The sequence below is a fragment of the Oncorhynchus clarkii genome, chromosome 27 (genome assembly GCF_045791955.1).
Source record: "Oncorhynchus clarkii lewisi isolate Uvic-CL-2024 chromosome 27, UVic_Ocla_1.0, whole genome shotgun sequence".
NCBI lineage: Eukaryota > Metazoa > Chordata > Actinopteri > Salmoniformes > Salmonidae > Oncorhynchus > Oncorhynchus clarkii.
In genome coordinates, this window is record NC_092173.1 from 30,676,155 (window position 1) to 30,703,926 (window position 27,772).

A 27,772-nucleotide genomic window follows, 5' to 3' on the forward strand; every position below is an offset into this window, starting at 1 on the left:
CACACGACAAGCAGGACAACACGCTACACGTCAGCTGGAGACACAGTTCTGTACCACACTGGAGGACCGACAGGAGAACTGGCAGGTGTACTGGCTTTTAGTGTGTTCTCTGATGTGCGACAATAACCCCTATACAGGAGAATACATGGTATACACCACTTGGGAACACATCGAAGATCTTGAGAGGAGGGATATAAAGAAAAGTCCTAAAGGAGGGATCAGTGTTCCCTGGCACAGGTAAGTGACTTTTCTGGTTCTCCAGAGCACAGAAGAGCAGAGACAGTCAGACATGCAGGTGAGGCCAGGCCAGGCTCTGGAATGTCTTTCAGCAGGCCAAATAAACACAGTACAGCAGTGGTATTCAAAGTCGGGGTCTGCAGTGGTGTTGCCAAAATAAAATAAAATACAAATTAAGAGTACAGGTCACTGTATGGGACAATATAAAAAGTTTTTGAGAAAGAGATTTAGATAAATGTATTTATTGGTTTCTTTTCATTTTGATAAGAGATGAAAATGTAATGAATTGAAAGTTATTTGTTGATTTAAAAATCGAAATGTACTGATTTTAAAGTTGTCATTGTATTTGGGGTGGGGTTCTAAGAAATTATTGCGAGAAAATAAAATGGAGTCCCCAGAAATTCTGGCGGAAGAAATGGGGTCCCCGTTGCAAAACTTTGAATACCTCTGGGCGAGAATAGTAGATAGTGGGAGAAAGAAAAAGAGAGGGCGGGTTATACACAGAATCATTTCAGCTGACTCTGATTGGCTCCGTGGGTAACTAACACTCCTGCCCCAAAGGCAGGGGAAGGGGAGAGAGAGAGAGCTACGGGCTTCAGTGTGCCATGCAGTCGCTAACCTATGTGAGAATGAGCCCTGAAGTGTGTGCTGTGTTGTTGTGTTGCCTCACCGGGACTTGAGATTGACAGGGATGGATTTGCTCCTTGATTCAGGCTAACGTTTGATGGATTCTACGCTCTTCTCTGCCCTGAAGCCAAACCCTACAGGAACAACCCCACAGTCCCGGATCTGAGAATAGGAGTGGGACACACACCCCAAACGGAGCTTGGAGCCCGTTGTCATGGCGATGACGGCCCTGTTCAGGGGCAAGTGGGGTCAAAAGTCACAGGAGCCCCCTGAGAAGCGGCCCGCAGCACTGGTGCACTCCAGAAATCACGAGGAGGATGAGGAGGATGACAGGGTCATCGCCCCCATCCGCAGGAACTCCCGTTTCTACCGTTCCATGAGGAAGAAGAGGCTGTCCGCGTCAGAACAACCTGAAAGTAAGAATAGAATACTTCCCTTCCGCTCAGAATTTCACCAAGTGTCTGTGTCTTTTGTATGCTACAGTGGAGAGTCATTAAGTTTGAGAACACAATAACCAATTCAGTTTGAAAATACCTGGGATTTAGGTAGCATGGAATGCTGATAATCTTTGTCTACAGCAGTTTTAGGAAAGTTCTGAAGTTTGTCTCCATCTAATTTCATGTAAGGCCCTAATTCTAGAGTTTAAAGCTGAGCTGGTTGGTTAACTGGATCTCTTTAGCAGTGGTGGAAAAATTATCCAATTTTCATACATTAAGGAAAGATGCCTTAATGGAAAATGACTCAAATAAAGTGAAAGCCACCCAGTAAAATACTACTTGAGTGAAAGTCTGAAAGTGTTTGGTTTTAAATATACTTAAGTATCAAAAGTAAATGAATTGCTAAAATACACTACATGACCAAAAATATGTGGACACCTGCTTGTGGAACATCTCATTCCAAAATCATGGGCATTAATATGGAGTTGGTCCCTCCTTTGCTGCTATAACAGCCTCCACTCACCTGTGAAGGCTTTCCCCTAGATGTTGAAACATTTCTGTGGGTACTTGCCTCCATTCAGCCACAACTGATGTTGAGCGATTGGGCCTGACTCTTAGTCTGCATTCCAATTCATCACAAAGGTGTTTGATGGGGTTGAGGTCAGGGCTCTGTGCAGGCCAGTCAAGTTCCTCAACACCGATTGGCATTGCGCATGGTGATCTTAGGCTTGGGTGCAGCTGCTCGGCCATGGAAACCCACTTCATGAAGCTCCCGACGAACAGTTCTTGTGCTTACGTTGCTTCCAGAGTCCGTTTGGAACAGTAGTGAGTGTTGCAACCGGGGACGGATGAATTTTATGCACTATGCGGTTCAGCACTCGGCAGTACCATTCTGTGAACTTGTGTGGCCTACCACTTCGCGGGAGAGCCATTGTTGCTCCTACACGTTTCCACTTCACAATAACAGGACTGGGGAAGCTCTAGCAGGGCATAAATTTGATGAACTGACTTGTTGGAAAGGTGGCATCATATGACGGTGCCACGTTGAAAGTCACTGAGCTCTTCAGTAAGGCCATTCAACTGCACATGTTTGTCTATGGAGATTGCATGGCTGTTTGCTCGATTTTATACACCAGTCAGCAACGGTGTGGCTTAAATAGCTGAATACACTAATTTGAAGGGGTATCCACATACTTTTGTGTACATGTAGTGTATACTGAAACATCAACAGTAATAGGTTCAATAATGTCAAATTCCTTATATTAAAGGAATACTTAGAGATTCTGGCAATGAAACCCGGTTTCTACTTCCCCAGAGTCAAATGAACTCCTGGATACCATTTTTATGTCTCTTCATCCAGTATGAAGGAAGTTAGAGGTATTTGCGAGCCAATGCAAACTGGTGTTAGAGCAATGACTGGAAGTCTATGATATTTTCTACAGTAGCATGCTAGCAGTTACCATACACTTCCAGTCATTGCGATATATAGATACCATAGACTTCCAGTCAATGTGCTAATGCTAAACTCAGCAAAAAAAGGAACGTTCTCTCACTGTCAACTGTGTTTATTTTCAGCAAACTTAACATGTGTAAATATTTGTAAGAACCTAACAAGATTCAACAACTGAGACATAATAGTGAACAAGTTCCACAGACATGTGACTAACAGAAATGGAATAATGTGTCCCTGTACAAAGGGGTTGGTCAAAATCAAAGGTAACAGTCAGTATCTGGTGGCCACCAGCTGCATTAAGTACTACAGGGCATCTCCTTCTCATGGACTGCACCAGATTTGCCAGTTCTTGCTGTCAGATGTTACCCCACTCTTCCACCGAAGCACCTGCAAGTTCCCGGACATTTGCAAGTCATCACCCTCTGATCCAACAGGTCAATGGGATTGAGATCTGGGCTCTTCGCTGGCAATGGCAGAACACTGGCAATCATATCTTGCAGGAAATCACACTCAGAACAAGCAGTATGGCTGGTGGCATTGTCATGCTGGAGGGTCATGTCAGGATGAGCCTGCAGGAAGGGTACCACATGAGGGAGGAGGATGTCTTTCCTGTAATGCACAGCGTTGAGATTGCCTGCAATGACAACAAGCTCAGTCTGATGACGCTGTGACACACCACCCCCAGACTATGACGGACCCTCCACCTCCAAATCGATCCCACTCCAGAGTACAGGTCTCGGTGTAAACGTGAATCCGACCATCACCCATGGTGAGACAAAACCGCGACTCGTCAGTGAAGAGCACTTTTTGCCAGTCCTGTCTGGTCCAGCGACGATGGGTTTGTGCCCATAGGCGACATTGTTGCCGGTGATGTCTGGTGTTACACCTGCCTTACAACAGGCCTACAAGCCCTCAGTCCAGCCTCTCTCAGCCTATTGCGGACAGTCTGAGCACTGATGGAGGGATTGTGCATTCCTGGTGTAACTAGGGCAGTTGTTGTTGCCAACCTTTACCTGTCCCGCAGGTGTGATGTTCGGATGTACCAATCCTGTGCAGGAGATGTTACATGTGTCTTCGCAGTGGCAGACCAATCAGCTGTCTGTCCTGTCTCCCTCTAGCGCTGTCTTAGATGTCTCACAGTATGGACATTGCAATGTATTGCCCTGGCTACATCTGCAGTCCTCATGCCTCCTTACAGCTTGCCTAAGGCACGTACACACAGATGAGCAGGGACCCTGGGCATAATTATTTTTGTGTTTTTCAGAGTCTGTACAAAGGCATCTTTAGTGTCCTAAGTTTTCATAACTGTGACCTTAATTGCCTACCGTCTGTAAGCTGTTAGTGTCTTAATGACTGTTCCACAGGTGCGTGTTCATTAATTGTTCATGGTTCATTGGACAAGCATGGGAAACAGTGTTTAAACCCTTTACAATGAAGATCTGTGAAGTTATTTGGATTTTTATGAATTATCTTTGAAATACAGGGTCCTGAAAAAGGGACGTTTGTTAGCAACTTCCCTCAAACTGCACACAGATACAAAAATTGTATCCATGAATTCATCTGACTCTGGGGAAGTAGATAAAGGGCATTTCCAAAATCCTGAAGTATCACTTTAAGCAAACCAGATGGCATGATTTAAAAAAAATGTACAGATAACCAGGGGCGCAAACACATAGACATCATTTACAAACTAAGCATTTGTGTTTAATGAGTCTGCCAGATCAGAGGCAGTAAGGATGACCAGAGATGTTCTCTTGATAACTGTGTGAATCGGAAAATATTCCTATCCTGCTAAGCAATCGAAATGTAAGGAGTACTTTTGGGTGTCAGGGAAAATGCATGGAGTAAAAAGTACCTTATTTTCTTTAGGAATATGGTGAAGTTAGTTGTCAAAAATAGAAATAGTTGTATTTCTTTGGTGTTTCATAGACCACAGAACAGGAGCGGTTGTATTGTTCTACAGAGAACACAGGCTTGATGGTAGGCCGGTCCTGAGAGCTAATGAAACCAGAGGAACCGGTTCCAATGTTTTAAAATATGTGTGATGCCTGTTCTTCTAGCCACCCACCTTTAACCTCCAGCCTGCAAGCTTCATATAGCCTGAGGCTGGAGAGGAGAGCTACCACCACTGAAATACACCTTTCCCACTGGGCAAAAAATGGTTGAATCAACGTTGTTTTAACGTAATTACAATGTGATGACATTGAATCAACGTTGTTTTAACGTAATTACAATGTGGTGACATTGAATCAACGTTGTTTTAACGTAATTACAATGTGATGACATTGAATCAACTTGGAAAACTGATTGTATTTGCAAAAAGTCATCAACAAGGGAATTTCCTTTTCTATCAACTTAAATTCAATAACAGGGTGACCTTTTTTTGTTGATTTCACGTTGAATTCACATTAGTTGACAACTCAACCAAGTGAAAATCAAAACTAGACGTGGAACTGACGTCTGTGCCCAGTGGGTTGTTAATATTTAGTACATACCATAATATATTGCTATTGACAACAAAGTATTAATTGTATTCATTTATTGTATGAACTGTGTGACTACACTAGGGCATTCTATGGCAGTATTGTATGAACTGTGTGACTACACTAGGGCATTCTATGGCAGTATTGTATGAACTGTGTGACTACACTAGGGCATTCTATGGCAGTATTGTATGAACTGTGTGACTACACTAGTGCATTCTATGGCAGTATTGTATGAACTGTGTGACTACACTAGGGCATTCTATGGCAGTATTGTATGAACTGTGTGACTACACTAGTGCATTCTATGGCAGTATTGTATGAACTGTGTGACTACACTAGGGCATTCTATGGCAGTATTGTATGAACTGTGTGACTACACTAGGGCATTCTATGGCAGTATTGTATGCTGTTTTTATTTCAACCATCCCCCTATTTGTGTTTATTACCCCAAATAAAGGTGACACCTGTACATGGTGCAGGTTTCCAGGAATAGACACAGACCGCTAATTTCTGTAGGACTCTTTCCTGGTCCCTGGTAGACTTTGCCCAGCCTGTGGGATAGGCTTTTAGGGTGTGAGGGAAATTGCTTTATTTATGACCAGTTAGGTCAGGAGAGTCAGGTGCCCTAGTTAAACAAGAGTACGTTGTAAAACTTTTCATAAAACATATGGGACCATTGTAAAATAGGATGAGAAGAGGTGCTACTCTTAGATGACGTAAGCATCAAACTGTAACCGTTGATATTTAATTCTTGAAGGATTTGAGTCCTTTGAGATGAAGTCCAACCATTATTCAACCTCTAGTCAAAACTGGTTACGATTTTCACTTTGGGGATAACCTTATCGTATCTCTGTCCAAGTGCTCGTTCTTATTATGGGAGTTGTATAACAATTGTTGTTGAACTTTTTCATTCCCCATATGCTCTCAAAACAATCTTGAATCTACAGGAATGATGTACAGTAATGGCTGGATGAGTTTAGAAAGCTAGGTTGATGTTTGTGTCAGCGACCTACATGTTGGTTAGTAAGGAGTTTGTTGTGGATGATCTTACAGTACTGGGACAGCTGCACTTTTACTGCCAGATTGTGGATGTGTTTTCTTTCTGTATGTTGCTATGAACAAGTGTTGTGGGTGCCCTTGTATGGGACTGGACTGGCTGTTCCATGTCTACTGAGGTGTAAGGGACTGGAATGGCTGTGTTTCCTAGCCACTGAGATGTGTGGGACTGGACTGTCTGTTTCGTAGCTACTGAGGTGTGTGTGTGTGGGACTGGACTGGCTGTTTTGTGGAGTTAGGTACTAATTATCAGAGTAAGAACTCAATGGACACAATGCAAGCTCAAACCAAGTTTATTCTTCCCAAAGGATCGAACAGCTGGACAGAAAATGACATATTCACACAAGCACTGATATTTAACCTTTTCTCCTATGCGTAGTCTCCTCCTACACATCTGAACAGCCAATGCATGTCTGTTGCTAGACAGAACCTTCGTGATATCTGTTCTTCCTCACTTCATCTGACCTGACATCTGCCCCAAAGTGCTCACTCCTCCCCAACTGATGGCTGTCATGGTGACTGGTACCAGTGTCTCTTCTCCTCCCAGATGATCCCTCCCATAGGATCCCTGATGGCTAATAACAACATATCCTGACATAATGTAAATGTTACACATGACCCTCTCTCCCTCAGTGACATGAATAAGTTTATTTCATATTCTCAGAACCCAACAGTAGCTACTAAAGTCTGTGTGTGTGGGACTGGACTGGCTGTTTCCTAGCTACTGAGGTGTGTGTGTGTGTGTGTGTGTGGGGGTGGGACTGGACTAGCTGTTTCCTAGCTACTGAGGTGTGTGTGTGTGGGGGGGGGGGGGGGACTGGACTGGCTGTTTCCTAGCTACTGAGGTGTGTGTGTGTGTGTGTGTGTGTGTGTGTGTGGGGCGGGGGGGGGGGGACTGGACTGGCTGTTTCCTAGCTACTGAGGTGTGTGTGTGTGTGTGTGTGGGGGGGGGGGGGGACTGGACTGGCTGTTTCCTAGCTACTGAGGTGTGTGTGTGTGTGTGTGTGTGTGTGTGTGGGGGGGGGGGACTGGACTGGCTGTTTCCTAGCTACTGAGGTGTGTGTGTGTGTGTGTGTGTGTGTGTGGGACTGGACTGGCTGTTTCCTAGCTACTGAGGTGTGTGTGTGTGTGTGTGTGGGGGGGGGGGGGGACTGGACTGGCTGTTTCCTAGCTACTGAGGTGTGTGTGTGTGTGGGGGGGGGGGGGGACTGGACTGGCTGTTTCCTAGCTACTGAGGTGTGTGTGTGTGTGTGGGGGGGGGGGGGGACTGGACTGGCTGTTTCCTAGCTACTGAGGTGTGTGTGTGTGTGTGTGTGGGGGGGGGGGGGGGGGGGACTGGACTGGCTGTTTCCTAGCTACTGAGGTGTGTGTGTGCGTGTGTGTGTGTGTGTGTGTGTGTGGGGGGGGGGGGGGGGGGGGTGTGTGTGTGTGGGACTGGATTGGCTGTTTCCAAGCTACTGAGGTGTGTGTGTGTGTGTGTGTGTGTGTGTTTGGGGGACTGGACTGGCTGTTTCCTAGCTACTGAGGTGTGTGTGTGGGACTGGACTGGCTGTTTCCTAGCTACTGAGGTGTGTGTGTGGGACTGGCTGTTTCCTAGCTACTGAGGTGTGTGTGTGGGACTGGACTGGCTGTTTCCTAGCTACTGAGGTGTGTGTGTGGGACTGGACTGGCTGTTTCCTAGCTACAGAGGTGTGTGTGTGGGACTGGACTGGCTGTTTCCTAGCTACTGAGGTGTGTGTGTGGGACTGGACTGGCTGTTTCCTAGCTACTGAGGTGGGTGTGTGGGACTGGACTGGCTGTTTCCTAGCTACTGAGGTGTGTGTGTGTGGGACTGGACTGGCTGTTTCCTAGCTACTGAGGTGTGTGTGTGTGTGGGACTGGACTGGCTGTTTCCTAGCTACTGAGGTGTGTGTGTGTGTGGGACTGGACTGGCTGTTTCCTAGCTACTGAGGTGTGTGTGTGTGGGACTGGACTGGCTGTTTCCTAGCTACTGAGGTGTGTGTGTGTGTGGGACTGGACTGGCTGTTTCCTAGCTACTGAGGTGTGTGTGGGACTGGACTGGCTGTTTCCTAGCTACTGAGGTCTGTGTGTGTGGGACTAGACTTGCTGGTTCCCAGCTACTGAGGTGTGTGTGTGTGTGTGTGTGTGTGGGACTGGACTGGCTGTTTCATAGCTACTGAGGTGTGTGTGTGTGTGGGGGACTGGACTGGCTGTTTCCTAGCTACTGAGGTGTGTGTGTGCGGGACTGGACTGGCTGTTTCATAGCTACTGAGGTGTGTGTGTGTGTGTGTGTGTGGGGGGGGGGGGGGACTGGACTGGCTGTTTCCTAGCTACTGAGGTGTGTGTGTGTGTGGGAGGGACTGGACTGACTGTTTCCTAGCTACTGAGGTGTGTGTGTGTGGGGGACTGGACTGTCTGTTTCCTAGCTACTGAGGTGTGTGTGTGTGTGTGTGTGGGGGGGGGGCGTGACTGGACTGTCTGTTTCCTAGCTACTGAGGTGTGTGTGGGACTGGAATGTCTGTTTCCTAGCTACTGAGGTCTGTGTGTGTGGGACTAGCCTTGCTGTTTCATAGATACTGAGGTGTGTGTGTGTTGGGGACTGGACTGGACTGGCTGTTTCCTAGCTACTGAGGTGTGTGTGTGGGGGACTGGACTGGCTGTTTCCTAGCTACGAAGGTGTGTGTGTTTGGGACTGAACTGGCTGTTTCATAGCTACTGAGGTGTGTGTGTGTGTGTGTGTGTGGGACTGGACTGGCTGTTTCCTAGCTACTAATGCGTGTGTGTGTGGGACTGGACTGGCTGTTTCCTAGCTACGAAGGTGTGTGTGTGTGTGTGTGTGTGTGTTTGGGACTGGACTGGCTGTTTCATAGCTACTGAGGTGTGTGTGTGTGTGTTTTTCGGGACTGGACGGCTGTTTCCTAGCTACTGAGGTGTGTGGGACTGGACTGGCTGTTTCCTAGCTACTGAGGTGTGTGTGTGTGTGTGTGGGTGTGGGACTGGACTGGCTGTTTCATAGCTACTGAGATGTGTGTGTGTGGAACTGGACAGCTGTTTCCTAGCTACTGAGGTGTGTGTGTGGGACTGGACTGGCTGTTTCCTAGCTACTGAGGTGTGTGTGTGGGACTGGACTGGCTGTTTCCTAGCTACTGAGGTGTGTGTGTGGGACTGGACTGGCTGTTTCCTAGCTACTGAGGTGTGTGTGTGGGACTGGACTGGCTGTTTCCTAGCTACTGAGGTGTGTGTGTGGGACTGGACTGGCTGTTTCCTAGCTACTGAGGTGTGTGTGTGGGACTGGACTGGCTGTTTCCTAGCTACTGAGGTGTGTGTGTGGGACTGGACTGGCTGTTTCCTAGCTACTGAGGTGTGTGTGTGGGACTGGACTGGCTGTTTCCTAGCTACTGAGGTGGGTGTGTGGGACTGGACTGGCTGTTTCCTAGCTACTGAGGTGTGTGTGTGTGGGACTGGACTGGCTGTTTCCTAGCTACTGAGGTGTGTGTGTGTGGGACTGGACTGGCTGTTTCCCAGCTACTGAGGTGTGTGTGTGTGGGACTGGACTGGCTGTTTCCTAGCTACTGAGGTGTGTGTGTGTGGGACTGGACTGGCTGTTTCCTAGCTACTGAGGTCTGTGTGTGTGGGACTAGACTTGCTGGTTCCCAGCTACTGAGGTGTGTGTGTGTGTGTGTGTGTGTGTGTGGGACTGGACTGGCTGTTTCATAGCTACTGAGGTGTGTGTGTGTGTGGGGGACTGGACTGGCTGTTTCCTAGCTACTGAGGTGTGTGTGTGCGGGACTGGACTGGCTGTTTCATAGCTACTGAGGTGTGTGTGTGTGTGTGTGTGTGTGTGTGTGGGGGGGGGGACTGGACTGGCTGTTTCCTAGCTACTGAGGTGTGTGTGTGTGTGGGGGGGACTGGACTGGCTGTTTCCTAGCTACTGAGGTGTGTGTGTGTGGGGGACTGGACTGGCTGTTTCCTAGCTACTGAGGTGTGTGTGTGTGTGTGTGTGTGTGTGGGGGGGGGGGGACTGGACTGGCTGTTTCATAGATACTGAGGTGTGTGTGTGTTGGGGACTGGACTGGACTGGCTGTTTCCTAGCTACTGAGGTGTGTGTGTGGGGGACTGGACTGGCTGTTTCCTAGCTACGAAGGTGTGTGTGTTTGGGACTGGACTGGCTGTTTCATAGCTACTGAGGTGTGTGTGTGTGTGTGTGTGTGTGTGTGTGTGTGTGGGACTGGACTGGCTGTTTCATAGCTACTGAGGTGTGTGTGTGTGTGGGGGACTGGACTGGCTGTTTCCTAGCTACTGAGGTGTGTGTGTGCGGGACTGGACTGGCTGTTTCATAGCTACTGAGGTGTGTGTGTGTGTGTGTGTGGGGGGGGGGGGGGGGGACTGGACTGGCTGTTTCCTAGCTACTGAGGTGTGTGTGTGTGTGGGGGGGACTGGACTGGCTGTTTCCTAGCTACTGAGGTGTGTGTGTGTGGGGGACTGGACTGGCTGTTTCCTAGCTACTGAGGTGTGTGTGTGTGTGTGTGTGGGGGGGGGGGGACTGGACTGGCTGTTTCATAGATACTGAGGTGTGTGTGTGTTGGGGACTGGACTGGACTGGCTGTTTCCTAGCTACTGAGGTGTGTGTGTGGGGGACTGGACTGGCTGTTTCCTAGCCACGAAGGTGTGTGTGTTTGGGACTGGACTGGCTGTTTCATAGCTACTGAGGTGTGTGTGTGTGTGTGTGACTGGACTGGCTGTTTCCTAGCTACTAATGCGTGTGTGTGTGGGACTGGACTGGCTGTTTCCTAGCTACGAAGATGTGTGTGTGTGTGTGTGTGTGTTTGGGACTGGACTGGCTGTTTCATAGCTACTGAGGTGTGTGTGTGGGACTGGACTGGCTGTTTCCTAGCTACTGAGGTGTGTGTGTGGGACTGGACTGGCTGTTTCCTAGCTACTGAGGTGGGTGTGTGGGACTGGACTGGCTGTTTCCTAGCTACTGAGGTGTGTGTGTGTGGGACTGGACTGGCTGTTTCCTAGCTACTGAGGTGTGTGTGTGTGGGACTGGACTGGCTGTTTCCCAGCTACTGAGGTGTGTGTGTGTGTGGGACTGGACTGGCTGTTTCCTAGCTACTGAGGTGTGTGTGTGTGGGACTGGACTGGCTGTTTCCTAGCTACTGAGGTCTGTGTGTGTGGGACTAGACTTGCTGGTTCCCAGCTACTGAGGTGTGTGTGTGTGTGTGTGTGTGTGTGTGGGACTGGACTGGCTGTTTCATAGCTACTGAGGTGTGTGTGTGTGTGGGGGACTGGACTGGCTGTTTCCTAGCTACTGAGGTGTGTGTGTGCGGGACTGGACTGGCTGTTTCATAGCTACTGAGGTGTGTGTGTGTGTGTGTGTGTGTGTGTGTGGGGGGGGGGACTGGACTGGCTGTTTCCTAGCTACTGAGGTGTGTGTGTGTGTGGGGGGGACTGGACTGGCTGTTTCCTAGCTACTGAGGTGTGTGTGTGTGGGGGACTGGACTGGCTGTTTCCTAGCTACTGAGGTGTGTGTGTGTGTGTGTGTGTGTGGGGGGGGGGGACTGGACTGGCTGTTTCATAGATACTGAGGTGTGTGTGTGTTGGGGACTGGACTGGACTGGCTGTTTCCTAGCTACTGAGGTGTGTGTGTGGGGGACTGGACTGGCTGTTTCCTAGCTACGAAGGTGTGTGTGTTTGGGACTGGACTGGCTGTTTCATAGCTACTGAGGTGTGTGTGTGTGTGTGTGTGTGTGTGTGTGTGTGTGGGACTGGACTGGCTGTTTCATAGCTACTGAGGTGTGTGTGTGTGTGGGGGACTGGACTGGCTGTTTCCTAGCTACTGAGGTGTGTGTGTGCGGGACTGGACTGGCTGTTTCATAGCTACTGAGGTGTGTGTGTGTGTGTGTGTGTGGGGGGGGGGGGGGAACGGGACTGGGTGTTTCCTAGCTACTGAGGTGTGTGTGTGTGTGGGGGGGACTGGACTGGCTGTTTCCTAGCTACTGAGGTGTGTGTGTGTGGGGGACTGGACTGGCTGTTTCCTAGCTACTGAGGTGTGTGTGTGTGTGTGTGTGGGGGGGGGGGGGACTGGACTGGCTGTTTCATAGATACTGAGGTGTGTGTGTGTTGGGGACTGGACTGGACTGGCTGTTTCCTAGCTACTGAGGTGTGTGTGTGGGGGACTGGACTGGCTGTTTCCTAGCCACGAAGGTGTGTGTGTTTGGGACTGGACTGGCTGTTTCATAGCTACTGAGGTGTGTGTGTGTGTGTGGGACTGGACTGGCTGTTTCCTAGCTACTAATGCGTGTGTGTGTGGGACTGGACTGGCTGTTTCCTAGCTACGAAGATGTGTGTGTGTGTGTGTGTGTGTTTGGGACTGGACTGGCTGTTTCATAGCTACTGAGGTGTGTGTGTGTGTGTTTTTCGGGACTGGACGGCTGTTTCCTAGCTACTGAGGTGTGTGGGACTGGACTGGCTATTTCCTAGCTACTGAGGTGTGTGGGACTGGACTGGCTGTTTCCTAGCTACTGAGGTGTGTGTGTGTGTGTGTGGGTGTGGGACTGGACTGGCTGTTTCATAGCTACTGAGATGTGTGTGTGTGGGACTGGACTGGCTGTTTCCTAGCTACTGAGGTGTGTGTATGTGTGTGTGTGTGGGTGTGGGACTGGACTGGCTGTTTCATAGCTACTGAGGTGTGTGTGTGTGTGTGTGTGTTTTTCGGGACTGGACAGCTGTTTCCTAGCTACTGAGGTGTGTGTGTGTGTGGGACTGGACTGGCTGTTTCCTAGCTACGAAGGTGTGTGTGTTTGGGACTGGACTGGCTGTTGCCTAGCTATGAAGGTGTGTGTGTTTGGGACTGGACTGGCTGTTTCATAGCTACTGAGGTGTGTGTGTGTGTGTTTTTCGGGACTGGACGGCTGTTTCCTAGCTACTGAGGTGTGTGTGTGTGTGGGACTGGACTGGCTGTTTCCTAGCTACTGAGGTGTGTGTGTGTGTGTGGGTGTGGGACTGGACTGGCTGTTTCATAGCTACTGAGATGTGTGGGTGTGGGTGTGGGACTGGACTGGCTGTTTCATAGCTACTGAGATGTGTGTGTGTGGGACTGGACTGGCTGTTTCCTAGCTACTGAGGTGTGTGTGTGTGTGTGTGGGACTGGACTGGCTGTTTCCTAGCTACTGAGGTGTGTGTGTGGGACTGGACTGGCTGTTTCCTAGCTACTGAGTTGAAATTACCGCCAGGTAAATCTATGATGTTGAAATGCCTATTTACTCTGTTCCATCTGACTGCGCAATCCACTGTCTCATCAGCCCAGCCAGGCAATTTATATACTAGATCTACACTGTAAAAAGTGTCTAGACATTACCTCCTGTTTTTTTTAGACAAGCATTTGGTTTTCAACATTGGAGATTTGTAATTACCTTGCTGGCTGTCTCTCTGATATTTGCAACTTTGTTTCAATATTGAAATTCGATCTCCAGCTGCTCATTAACTCATTGTTAAGGATATATCCCCCCAAAATCACTAGACAATAGATTAAACAAACCCAAACACATCTATTTGTGTTTATTATTCTGTTATTCTGGCTACACTGTTAGGCGTGACTGTGTTAGCCAAAGTTGGCTAGCTAGCAAGCAAGGGATAAGAACGTTACCAACCATCATGGCAACGGAACATTTTAGAATGAACGACTGGGTTGCATCCATAGATTTAGAACAAAAAAACGTAATGACTGAGTTGCTTCTCTGGCAACCGATAGAACGAATAACAAGCTGGCTTGTGTACCAATCATTGATTTGTGTCTGGACTATATCTCATGTAAGTATTAAACAGTATGAATACGTTCATTCAGATTTAAATGAAAATATGTCAATCATTGTTTGAATATGTTGGTAACCCGTTGTATAAAAGTGATAAGTGATATATTGGTTTGGTTACCGGTCCAAGACGAACCCGTGCCAATATATCCTCCAAACACCGGCTTCTCGGCATATTCACTTAACTAGAACAACATGTGCCTTTGCCCTCTGTGGTCTTAGATCAGCAGAAAAAGGTGGCACTTAACTGATGAATATCATTCATTACTTAATCGGTGGGTGCATAGAACTTCTGTTACAACAATAACCTGGAACATATGGAAGCAAATGACCCCAAATAAAGCAGGAGGTAATCTCAGAAAAGGGGAATTTGAAGACTAGCTATCCAGATTGGTCCATGCAATCTGAGGTCCTTGGATAGTCCCTACCTCGTTAAAATTAAGATTTAGGGTAGGGACATCCCAAGGATCCCGGATAACACTGACCTATCAAGCTCTTTCATGTCAGTGAAGGTTAGATAGATCAAAGAACAGGTACCTTGGCCACTGTGGAGTGTTGAGAAAGTTCAAACTGTATGCCCATTGGCCAGAATCATACAACTCTATCCCATCATCTCCCTACTCGATTTACCTGATTCCCTTAATCCTTTAAGTGTTGACATTGATAGTCTGCCAAGCGTATACTCTTCTGAGGAGTTCTTGGTTATTATTATGGTCTGTCTGAGACAGCAACCAGGAAGTAGAGGATTCAGCTAGCTAAGGATGAGTTTCCTGACCAAAAATGCTGCCACCCCCAAAGTCCAATGTGTTTGTGACCTCATGTACCACATTCAAAATATAATATTGTCCTTTGTTTTAGTTGTATAGACAATAGTTGACACATCTCAATGTCTCTTTTGTTAAATTGGATTCACACAGCTGTTTATCAAGAGCTTATAGCTGACTAAATCAAATTTCACTGTATGAGTGTTCTCATGAGATAATCACTCACTTAACACACCCACTTGGTGTCAGTTTGCCAGAGGAAAATCAGGTCTGAACGGTGTTAGTCAGTGGTGCAGCAGCTTTTATAGAACCAGAATGGAGCTGCTAGGCAAACAGTACCATTGAAAAACAATCACTAAGTAGACTAGTTCAGCACTGAGAGGAAAACCCAGTTATTCACGTGTCCCAGTGTACAGTAAGTAATCTGCTGAAAACACTCTCCCTCAATCCAACTCAGGAGGCTCTCCTAGCAACACATTATTCTATCTAAAGGAGGTTTCAAAGTCATGACCACCTGCCAATCAGCCCTGTACTCAGAGTGTGTGTGGGTGTGTGGGAGTGTGTGTGTGTGTGTGTTTTTAATATTGAGGTAGAGCTCCTCTATTTTCCTTGTCCTTCACTCACTGTTTCCTCTTTGCTCACACCCCTTTCCCTTAATTATCTTCTCTCTCTTCCTCTTTCAGGCCCTGCAGTCTCTCTGAGGCCTGGCCCAGAGCCCAGCCCAGCCAGCAGGTCAGGCAGCAGCACCCTCAGTGTCCCTGATCTCCAGAAACCTCCCCTATCTCCCAGGGCACGACGGTGAGCCTCGCCATAAGCCAGGCCAGACTGATTCAAACCCAGACACTCACACGCAGACACACACTCAAACTGAGAAGCAACCAATATATCATTGTCTTTTATGAGCTACCTTTCCATTGAGTAAGATATGAGCCTAGTGCTAGCTGCACTGCTCTTTGTCCCATATATTGTGTCAAGGAAAATCTGTTTTCTGAGTGTTACAGTTAAATTCACATTTTAGTCATTTAGCAGATGCTCTTATTTAGAGCGACTTAAAGTAGTGAGTGCATACATTTTCATACTTTTTTGTTACTGTAATACAGTTAGTTATATTTGCCTCATCTTTAAGTAGAGATATCTCTTTTACTTATTGTTATTGCAGCTGCTTATTACTGTGTGCCTGTTGTATGTAGTATGCCAACATCTCCACATCCACTCCATTCTGGAACTGTGTTGCCAAGCAACGGGGAGCCCAGGAGCCCACACATACTTTCTAACGGGGCTTCTTCCCCTGTTTGGATGAGGAGCGGAGGAGGAGGAGAAGGAGGGAGGAAGAGCGCAGATGCTTCTCCAGCTAGCGGTCAGTGTGGAGGGGGCTCCACTTCCTCCTCCTCTGTTTCTAGCGCTCTGTTGTACCGGACACATGGCATGCACGCACACACTGAAGACATGGAGAGCCTCTCAGAACGCACCGCCGCCTGCTCTGTACAGGAGCCCGGAGGGGACACACAGTCACCGCAACCAGCGGAAGAGGGGGTCAACAAAGAGGGAGTCAAACTCAGGTAAAAAGATGGGGAGAAGAACTGTTGGGTTCTGCAAGTGGTACTTATGTGCTAATTGGTAATTGATTAGTGAAAGTGCAGTATGTTGCAGGTGATTTATTTCTGTGTAATAATAATTTGAAGAGGTGCTCAGTGAAGTACTAAAACAGTATGTAGTGAGCTAGGCAGTGTGGAGATAAACTTGTAGTCCTTGTAGCAAAAAGGATTCCCTGGGCTCTGGTTTAAATCTTGGGGCATGAATATATTCCTCATTTTATGTGAATCTTCTTTTTAAAATGCATATTATTGATTTTGAGGATGGAATCTCACATAGAAGGAATGTCTGTGGGAACAAGGATCTATTGGTAGCCTGTTGAGATATGAATATCTAACATTTCTCATGTCAAGAGACCATGCATAATGAACAGATGGTATTTGGACAATGTGAAATGAAGTGCTCTCAATCTGACTCTCATAGACCTCCAGATGCTCCAATGATTGTCCTCGAATTGTTGTAAATTATAGGATGAACAGTGCTTTGCCGTTGACGTCAAAGCATCTCCTTGCTCATCTCTCATCTTTATTTTTCTCTCTTTCTCTACTCAGGAGCAATGGGGAAAGAAAGGGCTCAACACCATTGAAAATAGAATCCATCTGCTACAGTCTCAACATTGTCAAGAACATTGGTGAGAAAAATGTAGCCAATAGAACTGTCAATTCCATGCAAGTTGAAGGTAACATATGTATTCCACCCACAGCACTTCAACCTCCAGAGCTGCTGCTGCACTGACATAATGATATTCTCTGTTCCACCACACACACATGCGCAGATGGTAATACACACAAGCACATTCGGGTACACACATGAATGCAGGTATAGAACACACACACACATACTGCTGTTAACAACAACATATATATCCTAAGACATTGCCTTAAAAAGAACAAGATTTCCCTGAAGTTGCATCCATCTATCATTTAAAACTTCAATGTGCATCCGTCAAGGTTGAAGGTTAAGTTTAGTGTGTGTGTGTGTCATGTGCTGCACACATGTTCTGTATGTGTAAATAAAAGGATGTCCTTTGAAAGGATGCATTAATAGAAGAACTCAGGCGAAAGTGCTTATTGTCAACATGTTGGTTTAAGCGTCTCTTTCTCCTTCTCTCTCAATCTTACCCTCTCTCTCAATCTCTCACTCTGCCTGTCTTTATAGCCCTCTTTTCTCTCTCCCTCTCTTATATAAGTGTCAATACCAGACGCCCACCTACAATAGGTTAGCATTTGAATCTGACTAAGTATGCAACTGTTTCCTGCTTTTCAACATCACCTTAACCTCTGTAGGGTGAGAGGACAGAACACACTCACACATGCATGCGTGCACGCACACACACAGTGCCAATGTTCTCCTCCGCAACTAACCACCCCGCTTATCAATGTGCAAATATCCAGCCCTCTTTCACCTGAAACTGGCTGAGGGAAAGGTTGAGAGGACTGATAGAGAAATGTGAAGTCAGTCAGCCACTGATATGCCAATATCAGCCTGCCAATATGCAAAGGAGATGAGATCCATTCTTTCATAGGAGATGAGATCCATTCCTTCATAGGAGATGAGATCCATTCCTTCATAGGAGATGAGATCCATTCCTTCATAGGAGATGAGATCCATTCCTTCATAGGAGATGAGATCCATTCTTTCATAGGAGATGAGATCCATTCTTTCATAGGAGATGAGATCCATTCCTTCCAAATTGACTATACACAATAACTCCTGTAGTTACACAACTCCACGATTTCACATAAATATAAAGGGAACGTTTTAGTTCTAGGTCACGGGTGTCAATGTAAAGACACAAGTGTAGTTGTGAGTTATAAGTTTGATTCCCCCATGGGCCACATGCTGTGATGTGGCTTCAGACTAGAAATAACCTGAATAATATAATATTGTTATCAAACAAACATGACCATGTGCTCAGACTCATGTTGTCTTCCTTCTGTCTTTTTTCTTTCTATTTTGTCCCTTTTATCCCTCCAGCCTTCCTGTACCAGGAGTACCGGGACACATCCAAGCAGCAGGAGATCGAGCAGCGACGGCAGCAGGAAGGGTTGACCTATGGGGTCAGCGCAGGGTTAGGGGTGACGTCCCCACCAGCCCTGCAGCTGCAGTTGAGGAACAACTCCCGCTCTCTGAGTCTGTGGCAGAACCTGGAGGTTGTGCAGCAGAGCGGCCTGCTCACCCAGCTACTGCAGAGAGAGATCATCATACAAGAGGTGTGAGGTCAAAGGTCATACAGTAAAGGGAGGGGCTGTACAGCAGAGAGGGAGGTGAAAGGTTATACTGTAGGGTAAAAGTTCAGAGAGGTCTTACCTGAATGGTAAGTGAATGCCTTCTTGACCTGTGTCCTCTCTCTCTTCTCTAGGCCATGTTTGAGCTGGTAACCTCAGAGGCGTCCTACTACAAGAGTCTGGAGGTGCTGGAGACCCACTTCCTGAAGAACCCTGTGCTGGTCAACACACTCAGCCAATCAGACATGCACTTCCTGTTCTCCAACATTGAGGAGGTGATGAAGGCCAGCGAGAGGTAAGAGAAGCGTTTGTGTGTGTGACTAATCAACCCCCCCATCCTCTCTGCAATGTTTGATTACTGACCCCATTAAGCTTTCTGAAAGTAAAAAGCAAACAAGTCCTTAATCATCTTTCATTCCATATCATACTGTAATAGTTGTACGGTGACATTTATTCAACTGTCCCCTGCTGATGATGTCATACTATACATCCTTCCTTAGGTTCCTGATGGACCTGGAGAACCGCATCGAACAGTCCCTCCAGATCTCAGAGGTGTGTGACATCGTCCACCACCACGCCGTCAAGCACTTCCACGTCTTTATCACCTACGTCATCAACCAGGTGTATCAGGAGAAGAACTACCGACGCATTCTGTGGGTACCCCTCCAACTAATGTCTACAGTAGTACCATATTTGACATAACCTCTCTGTGGGTACCCCTCCAACTAATGTCTACAGTAGTACCATATGTTGTGTAACCTCTCTGCGGGTACCCCTCCAACTAATGTCTACAGTAGTACTATACTACAACATATCTATCCTCTGAGTCACCAAGGTATTGGTGGTGACATTAGTGTGAGCAGCTGTTTTGCCCTGCTGGCTGGGAGATTTTGAAAAGGTTTTCACTGATGCCTCTCATTCCTAACCAGATTATTGACAGGCTGCACGTAGTTTGCATCAAAACTTAGTAAAGGCTGGTATGTGCTGTATTGACCGGTATGTGCTGTATTGACCGGTATGTGCTGTATTGACCGGTATGTGCTGTATTGACTGGTATGTGCTGTATTGACCGGTATGTGCTGTATTGACTGGTATGTGCTGTATTGACCGGTATGTGCTGTATTGACCGGTATGTGCTGTATTGACCGGTATGTGCTGTATTGACCGGTATGTGCTGTATTGACCGGTATGTGCTGTATTGACCGGTATGTGCTGTATTGACCGGTATGTGCTGTATTGACCGGTATGTGCTGTATTGACCGGTATGTGCTGTATTGACCGGTATGTGCTGTATTGACCGGTATGTGCTGTATTGACCGGTATGTGCTGTATTGACCGGTATGTGCTGTATTGACCGGTATGTGCTGTATTGACCGGTATGTGCTGTATTGACCGGTATGTGCTGTATTGACCGGTATGTGCTGTATTGACTGGTATGTGCTGTATTGACCGGTATGTGCTGTATTGACCGGTATGTGCTGTATTGACCGGTATGTGCTGTATTGACCGGTATGTGCTGTATTGACCGGTATGTGCTGTATTGACCGGTATGTGCTGTATTGACCGGTATGTGCTGTATTGACCGGTATGTGCTGTATTGACCGGTATGTGCTGTATTGACCGGTATGTGCTGTATTGACCGGTATGTGCTGTATTGACCGGTATGTGCTGTATTGACTGGTATGTGCTGTATTGACCGGTATGTGCTGTATTGACCGGTATGTGCTGTATTGACCGGTATGTGCTGTATTGACCGGTATGTGCTGTATTGACCGGTAGGTGCTGTATTGACCGGTATGTGCTGTATTGACCGGTATGTGCTGTATTGACCGGTATGTGCTGTATTGACTGGTATGTGCTGTATTGACATGTTCCATATAATGTGATGTAACGTTGTCCTCTCTATGCAAAAAAAACTCAATTCTTATTAAACACTGTGTGGAAAGAACTAAGCTTGCTGAGCTAGAGATCATGCTAACTTTAGCGAGGGAGACCTCTGCTGGGCAGTTGGTTGTACTGCCAAGACAGTGTGAAGTCATAGTCTACAGGTGGCTGTGGTTTTTCGTTGGACACATCGTATGGAAGGATGGATCTGTGTGGTCTGTGTGTTTGGACTTGCCTGGATGACGTCAGTGTGATGATTTGTTGCCAGTGATGCCAATCTAGCAATTTTGTTGCTAGATTTAGCAACTTTTCAGACTACCCTGACAACTTTTTTTTCAATCAGCAACTAGCAACAAATGTAGCTACTTTTAAAAATGTATTTGGAACTTTTAGCAACTTTTGAAAAGGGACTCAACCGCTAGAATGCACGCATTTTCCCTCTAAATTACACAAAAACTATTTTCTGTGTCACACACTCAGTCACAACACACGTGCCTGGATGCAAAAGTGCGTTGTGAGTGACATCAGCAGCAGGCGCTCAACTCGTGCACAGGCAGCAGCAGGTCAGCAGCAATTTCAGCAAATTGCAAATCATTGTTGGCTGACTGCAGCAGCTGTAGTGCGGGTTCGACGAGCCAAACCCAATGAATATAGTTGGTCACGAATGTTTGATCTTGTAAATAATTTACAACAAAAATCAACATGTTTCAATCTAATTGTACAGCCAGAAGTACAGAAAAGAGTGGGAGTCTGTACCTGAACAAATGTCAATTTGAGTAATGTTATTGTGTATTCTACATAATGACTCAGTTTTACGCAATGACATCACAACGTCATTTAGCAACTTTTAGCAACAAATCAACCTGCCTCTAGCAACTTACCCTGAAAATGAGTTGGCAAAACTGTTTGTTGCTCATGTAGTAACTAGTCTGCTGCAACATCTATCAACTCTGAAGCTTGTCTACTCTCTGCATAGATCGTATGTGGTCAGACAACATCATTGATTCAGTCTGGGGTTGTTTGAACATGCCTGTGTTTTGTGTTGGCTGTCTTTGTGGTGGTTTGAACATGCCTGTGTTTTGTCCAGACAGGGAAATCAGTTATTCCGTGAGGCCATGGCTCAGCTGGAGAACCATCCGTGTGTCCGAGGCCTGTCCTTCACATCCTTCCTCATCCTCCCCTTCCAGAGGATCACACGACTCAAAATGCTGGTCCAGGTAAACATGGTGTTTCTTAAAAGTTAATAATAGTTGTGATAATGCTTTACAGTGTGCTAACATATTGCAGTATTCAGGATGTAGGTATTGCTTTGAACTTCTGATGCTGTGTTTGCTTGCAGAACATTCTGAAGAAGGCAGAGGATAATTCAGAGATTGAGGCTAATGCCATCAAGGCTCACCAGCAGCTGGAGCAGGTACAGTAGGGAGGAGTGCTGACTTTGCTTGGGTCCAGTACTGACACAAGTACAGTAACAGTACCAGACCATTTTACAGTACCAAACCAGTCTGGGAGAGATGAAAGCGTGCTGGATTGGGTTCAGTACTGGCCTGGGGCGTGTTGGAGGAAGTAGTGCTTGTGGTGATTATAGGCTCAGCCCATGTCATGGTGTTGAGTGTTACATCAGAAAACAATCATCGGCGTTCATCATTTTGAGAAGACTTAGTCTTGTCACGCCTCTCTATGCTTTGTATGGAATGATGACGACAATTAACCTCATGACAGTCGTCACAAACAAAGGAATGTGGTTTTAATTGGAGCATAGCCTCTACATAGGGTTTGGGCTCTGAAACAGGTTCAGCACCCATTCCTTTGGTCTCACGTTTTGCATACAATATTTGCTTCCCAGTAATGTTCTGTTAAAAAGATTCTCCGGTACTTTTGTAGACATTTTTGCCAGTAGTTCTGAAAGTAGCGCCCACGAGCCAGAAGTGGTGCCCGAAAATGTAGTACTACGTCACATATGTGCAGACATGGCGCCGCTTAGCTTCCGGTAAACAGTCGCTTTTAAACTAGGGAATTTGTGGCTAATTGAGGTAAAACAGTAATTCTGTTTATAGATTATGCATGTTTGTACAATGGCATTGTTGAATACTCCTTTCTGATTGGCTTGAGGGGCATTCTAGAGTACCCATTATGGCCCTATAACGCATGGTATATTTGCACGTCAGAATTCAATGGTTATATTTAATTTTTACATGTTTGTTTGAGCTGCTGTTGAATTCGATTTTCATAATAGCAAGCTAGGACTGATGATTTGGTTAGCGAAACTAGCAAGTCTATTTGGTTACCACGGCAACTACTGTAGCTATCTAGTAAACTTGCTAGATACTTCAGTGGGTGTTGAACAGATTTATACTGGCAAATGAACATATTTCTAGTGGCAAATGTGTTCAATTATAGCCATGGTATTAAAGGGATAATCAACTCGGGGTTCCACTCCGTCAGCGCGTCTTGGAAAACCTTCCATGTCATTCATTATTTTCCATAGAACGCATAGCCCCTCATTGATTATCCCTTACATAAACTACACATTGACACATCCAGCCCAAAGCGGGAGGTTTAAAAAATGCTTAGTCGCCAAAGTTCCGGAGCATGTCTAACTGACAATATTCAATTCCAAGGGAGCCTTGGAATGTGTTCCTTATATAATGGTTTGTTTGTGTGCATGTCAGATTGTGAAGGAGTGCAACGAGGGTGTGAGGAAGATGAGTCGTACAGAGGAACTCATCAGCATTGAGAAAACACTGGAGTTCAAGTCTAAGGTACCTGCAGCTGCCAGTCATGTGACAACATATCTATATTCTATATAGTAAAACAGTTACACTGCCAGACTGGCACAAACAGACTTAGTCAAAGGTTATCTATCGCAGTTAGGTTCATTGTCTGTTTGAATCCTGTAAGGAGGTTGATGGACCAAAAATATTTGCATTTCAAATATAAAAACTCTATTGTAAAAAAAAAAAAAGGCTTCTCCATGATTTATAATAACCCTGAGTTGAACTCTGACCTTGTGAACTGTGACCCTTTCCCTCCAGTCGGTGCCGGTGATCTCCCACTCCCGCTGGCTGCTGAAGAAGGGTGAGGTGCAGCAGATGGCTGGGCCCAAGAGCACTAGGACCATGCGGAGCAAGAAGCTCCACCACCCTGTCTACCTGTTCCTCTTCAACAACCTGCTGCTCATCACCAAGCGCAGCTCCAGGTCAGCACATGACATCATCACACAGACAGCTAGTGGTCATTGGGGGTCACAGCACACCCACTTTCAGTCTGGAACTTTCTATTGCTCCCCCCCACGGCACATTATTTTGTATACAGGCAGTTTCGAAGTCTACTACCTGCCAAACTGCCCTGTGCTCTCAGCAGGCTTTGTTTATATATATATATATGTGTGTGTGTGTGTGTGTGTGTGTGTGTGTGTGTGTCAGTGGTGAGAAGTACCAGGTGTTGGACTCGAGCACGCGGGCCATGCTGAGGACTGAGGACCTGGAAGACCAGGGTCAGATGCTGGCCAATGTGTTCAACCTGAAACTCCTGGAGAACCAGGAGGAGAGGCCTGTCAACTACATGCTCAAGACCTCCAGCATGTGAGTGACTACAACTAACAGTATTATTTATATATATATATATATATGAGTCTCAAGACCCCTCGGTACCTAGTGTACTCTGTACAGTATTTCTCTGTATGTCATTGTTTATAATGGATCAATCTCCTATGTGTTCCTGTGTGCTGCTGCCAGGAGTGATAAGCTGCGGTGGATATGTGCTCTCACGCCCAATCGCCGCACGCGATTCATGTCCACCAGTGCCCATCAACCAGGTGAGACGTACACAAAGATGACACACCAACTCAGAGATGACATCCACTACTCACAGCTGAACTCTTAGGTACCAAATACCAGGTGGTACATGCACTACATGACAAAGTATGTGGACACCTGCTCGTCGAACATCTCATTCCAAAATCATGGGCATTAATATGGAGTTGGTCCCCCATTTGCTGCTATAACATCCTCCACTCTTCTGGGAAGGATTTCCACTAGATGTTGGAACATTGCTGCGGGGACTTGTTCCATTCAGCCACAATATTATTTGTGATATTGGGTGATTAGGCCGGGCTCGCAGTCAGCGTTCCAATTCATCTCAAAGGTGTTTGATGGGGTTGAGGTCAGGGCTCTGTGCAGGCCAGTCAAGTTCTTCCACACCAATCTCAACAAACCATTCTGTATGGACCTGGCTTTGTGCACAGGGACGTTGTCATGCTGAAACAGGAAAAGGCCTTCTCCAAACTGTTGCCACAAAGTTGGAAGCACAGAATCATCTAGAATGTCATTGTATGCTGTGGAGTTTAGATTTCTCTTCACTGGAACTAAGGGGCCTAGCCCGAACTGTGAAACAGCCCCAGACCATTATTCCTCATCCATCAAACGTTACAGTTGGCACTATGCATTGGGGCAGGTAGCGTTGTCCTAGCATCTGCCAAACCCAGATTTGTCCGTCGGACTGCCAGATGGTGAAGCGTGATTCATCACTCCAGAGAATGCGTTTCCACTGCTCCAGATTCCAATGGAGGTGAGCTTTACACCACTCCAGCTGATGCTTGGCATAGCGCATGGTGATCTTAGGCTTGTGTGTGGCTGCTCGGCCATGGAAACCTATTTCCTCCCGACGAACAGTTCTTGTGCTGATGTTGCTTCCAGAGGCAGTTTGGAACTCAATAGTGAGTGTTGCAACCGAGGACAGACGACTATGCACTTCAGCACTCGGCAGTCCCGTTCTGTGGGCTTGTGTGGCCTACCACTTCGCGGCTGAGCCGTTGTTGCTCCTAAACGTTTCCACTTCACAATAACAGCGTAGTTGACCGGGGAAGCCCTAGCATGGAAGAAATTTGACGAACTGACTTGTTGGAAAGATGGCATCCTATGACAGTGCCACGTTGAAAGTCACTGAGCTCTTCAGTAAGACCATTCTACTACCAATGTTTGTCTATGGAGATTGCATGGATGTGTGCTCTATTTTATAAACCTGTCAGCAATGGATGTGGTTGAAATAGCCAAATCCACTAATTTGAAGCGGCGTCCACATACTTTTGTGTATATAGTGTATGCTATTAAAGTACCATGGTGTGTGTGTGTGCGGTCAGCTTCTCCCCAGGTCCAGTGTATTCAGTCGTACTCGTCTCAGGAGCCAGATGAGCTGTCCATTGAGATGGCTGACTTGCTGAACATCCTGGAGAGGACAGACGATGGTGAGACCAGACAACATATCTCCTGGGAGATGTTATTACTAGGACCTCTACTGTAGATTCACCAGGCTGCCTGTTATTTAATATCTCTCCCTCTCCTCTCACTTTTTCCTCTATCACCCCCTCAGGCTGGATGATGGGTGAGAGGCTCCATGATGGAGAGAAGGGCTGGTTCCCCTGTCGGGTGGTAGAGGAGATCCAGAACCAGGAAGTGCGGGCCCAGAACCTCAGGGAGTGCCAGAGGATCCACCTGGCCCATGGAGGGGGCGCTTCCTCAGGGGCCAGACTGGGCTCCAGGGGGGCCAGACGCACCCCCAAAACACCCAAAGTCTCCAACTTCTTCGGTACCTGGACTGACCAGTCAGAGGAGGAGCAGGGAAGCACATAATATTCCACTCTGAAAGTGATTGGTTGGAACCCCCTGGCAGTAATCTTTACTGGACCACATGGATCAAATGACAGAGATCATGTGATTTCAGCATGGGATTGCATTGGAGGAAAGTGATGCAATAACATTATTTCCTGTTAACTGTTTCCCCTTCTCCGGTGGTTTTGCTGTGCCAGGGTTTAGGGTCCCAGGCTCCCCTGATGGGTCCTACGATCAGAGCACTTCTTCCATAACTCCAAAACACTATGTCTTCCACTACTTCCAGTGGAATGATTCAGCACTAACAGTCTAACTGAAACAAGGCTTCGGTGGAACAGGAGCTATGCATGTGATGGGAGAAGATAACCACAGAAACAGTTCTCAAGGGGATGTGAATATATCGTAACCTTGCCTCAGCTGCATGGGTGTGATTAAGTTCTTTCATTTTTTTTAAGCACCTTTACTTGAGAGTTAAATCCCCCAGAACAATGGCTTGGCGATTCTCCCTTTTGTAAAGAGCAACTCTTCTATTGAAACCATTCAAGAAGCAAGTATTAAAAACAGGCGAGCAGCATTGATTGTAAATTATCCATGAATGATTCTGTATAGTAAATAGAACAATCACATGACTGGGTGCTCAGTATTGGGCTGGAGGCGAAGACTAGCACTACAGAATCACAGGCCTTGCTTACACAGTGGACGTGTTCTGGTGGTCAGTTCCCTCGCCAATACTGATATGCCACTTACACATCACGCACGCACGCGCACACACAAAAACACTTGGGGGAAATCCAGCACAACCTGTCCAACACCAAAAACCCTCCACAGACACGTGGTCCTGAAGCATCTGCACAGAATGTGCCAGCACACTGACAGAACTGCAATGGCATGCGAGAGACAAAACGTGTGTATGAGTACAGTATGTGTACGTGTGTATATTGTAAGCCTTGAATGTTCAATATGTGATGAAATAATTACTCAATAATTGTGTCATTTCATTATGTAAGAAGTCATTTATTGTTAATAAAAACTAAATGTGAAATTCAAATGGACATTATTTGTGTTTAACTGTTTCGACTGGTATTTAGCCCACGTGTTGAGCACTGTTTTAGGTTTCTCTCTGAATGACTTCCTGGTAATGTGGAGAAATGTTTTACCCTGAATAAAGGTTATCAGGTGGTGAATCAGAACCGTGTCTTCCTGACACTATTAATGTTTAACATACTACCTGAACTATTGAGCATTACTATGATTTATTAATGTATAATATATAATAAGGTGGCAGGTAGCCTAGTGCAGCCAGACACAACCCGGTCCGTGGAGGAATATTTGTCTTGAATATCATTTTATTTTTTTTGTCAGCGGCATATTTGACTAAAATAAATAGGCCAATTTGACGTAGGCCTACTTGCGCAATGCGTTGAACTATGCATGCTGCCGTCTAGGATAAAGATGGGATATATTTTGAACCGAGGCTGCAGTAAACAAATTGTGTTGCCATGAAGTATAGCTACACTAAGCACACACACATACTAGTATAGCCCCGCGCAGCCTGCACGCTCACTCTCTCTCCCTGGATTTGTTTAA

The 27,772-nt window shown here is 46.6% G+C and overlaps 1 protein-coding gene across 1 annotated transcript; it reads left to right on the forward strand.

Annotated features, from left to right (window-relative positions):
- Positions 1-27,233, forward strand: LOC139386252 (ephexin-1-like). Its single transcript, XM_071131745.1, has 16 exons — positions 1-237; positions 951-1,280; positions 15,555-15,669; positions 16,062-16,430; positions 17,016-17,095; positions 18,442-18,677; positions 18,827-18,987; positions 19,193-19,345; positions 21,664-21,793; positions 21,916-21,990; positions 23,249-23,338; positions 23,612-23,775; positions 24,002-24,160; positions 24,314-24,393; positions 25,717-25,821; positions 25,947-27,233. The coding sequence occupies exons 2-16, from the start codon at positions 1,079-1,081 to the stop codon at positions 26,204-26,206; spliced, it is 2,379 nt and encodes a 792-aa protein (XP_070987846.1). The 5' UTR covers positions 1-237; positions 951-1,078; the 3' UTR covers positions 26,207-27,233.
- The last annotated feature ends 539 nt before the right edge of the window (positions 27,234-27,772 follow it).

What these genes read in the sequence shown, in the direction of transcription:
- LOC139386252 (XM_071131745.1), top strand. Translation starts at nt 1,079, where the DNA reads ATGGCGATGACGGCCCTGTTCAGGGGCAAGTGGGGTCAAAAGTCACAG. An exon ending in ATGCTCAAGACCTCCAGCAT is followed by an intron (nt 24,161 to 24,313) that starts GTGAGTGACTAC and finishes TGCTGCTGCCAG; the next exon opens with GAGTGATAAGCTGCGGTGGA. An exon ending in CCTGGAGAGGACAGACGATG is followed by an intron (nt 25,822 to 25,946) that starts GTGAGACCAGAC and finishes TCACCCCCTCAG; the next exon opens with GCTGGATGATGGGTGAGAGG.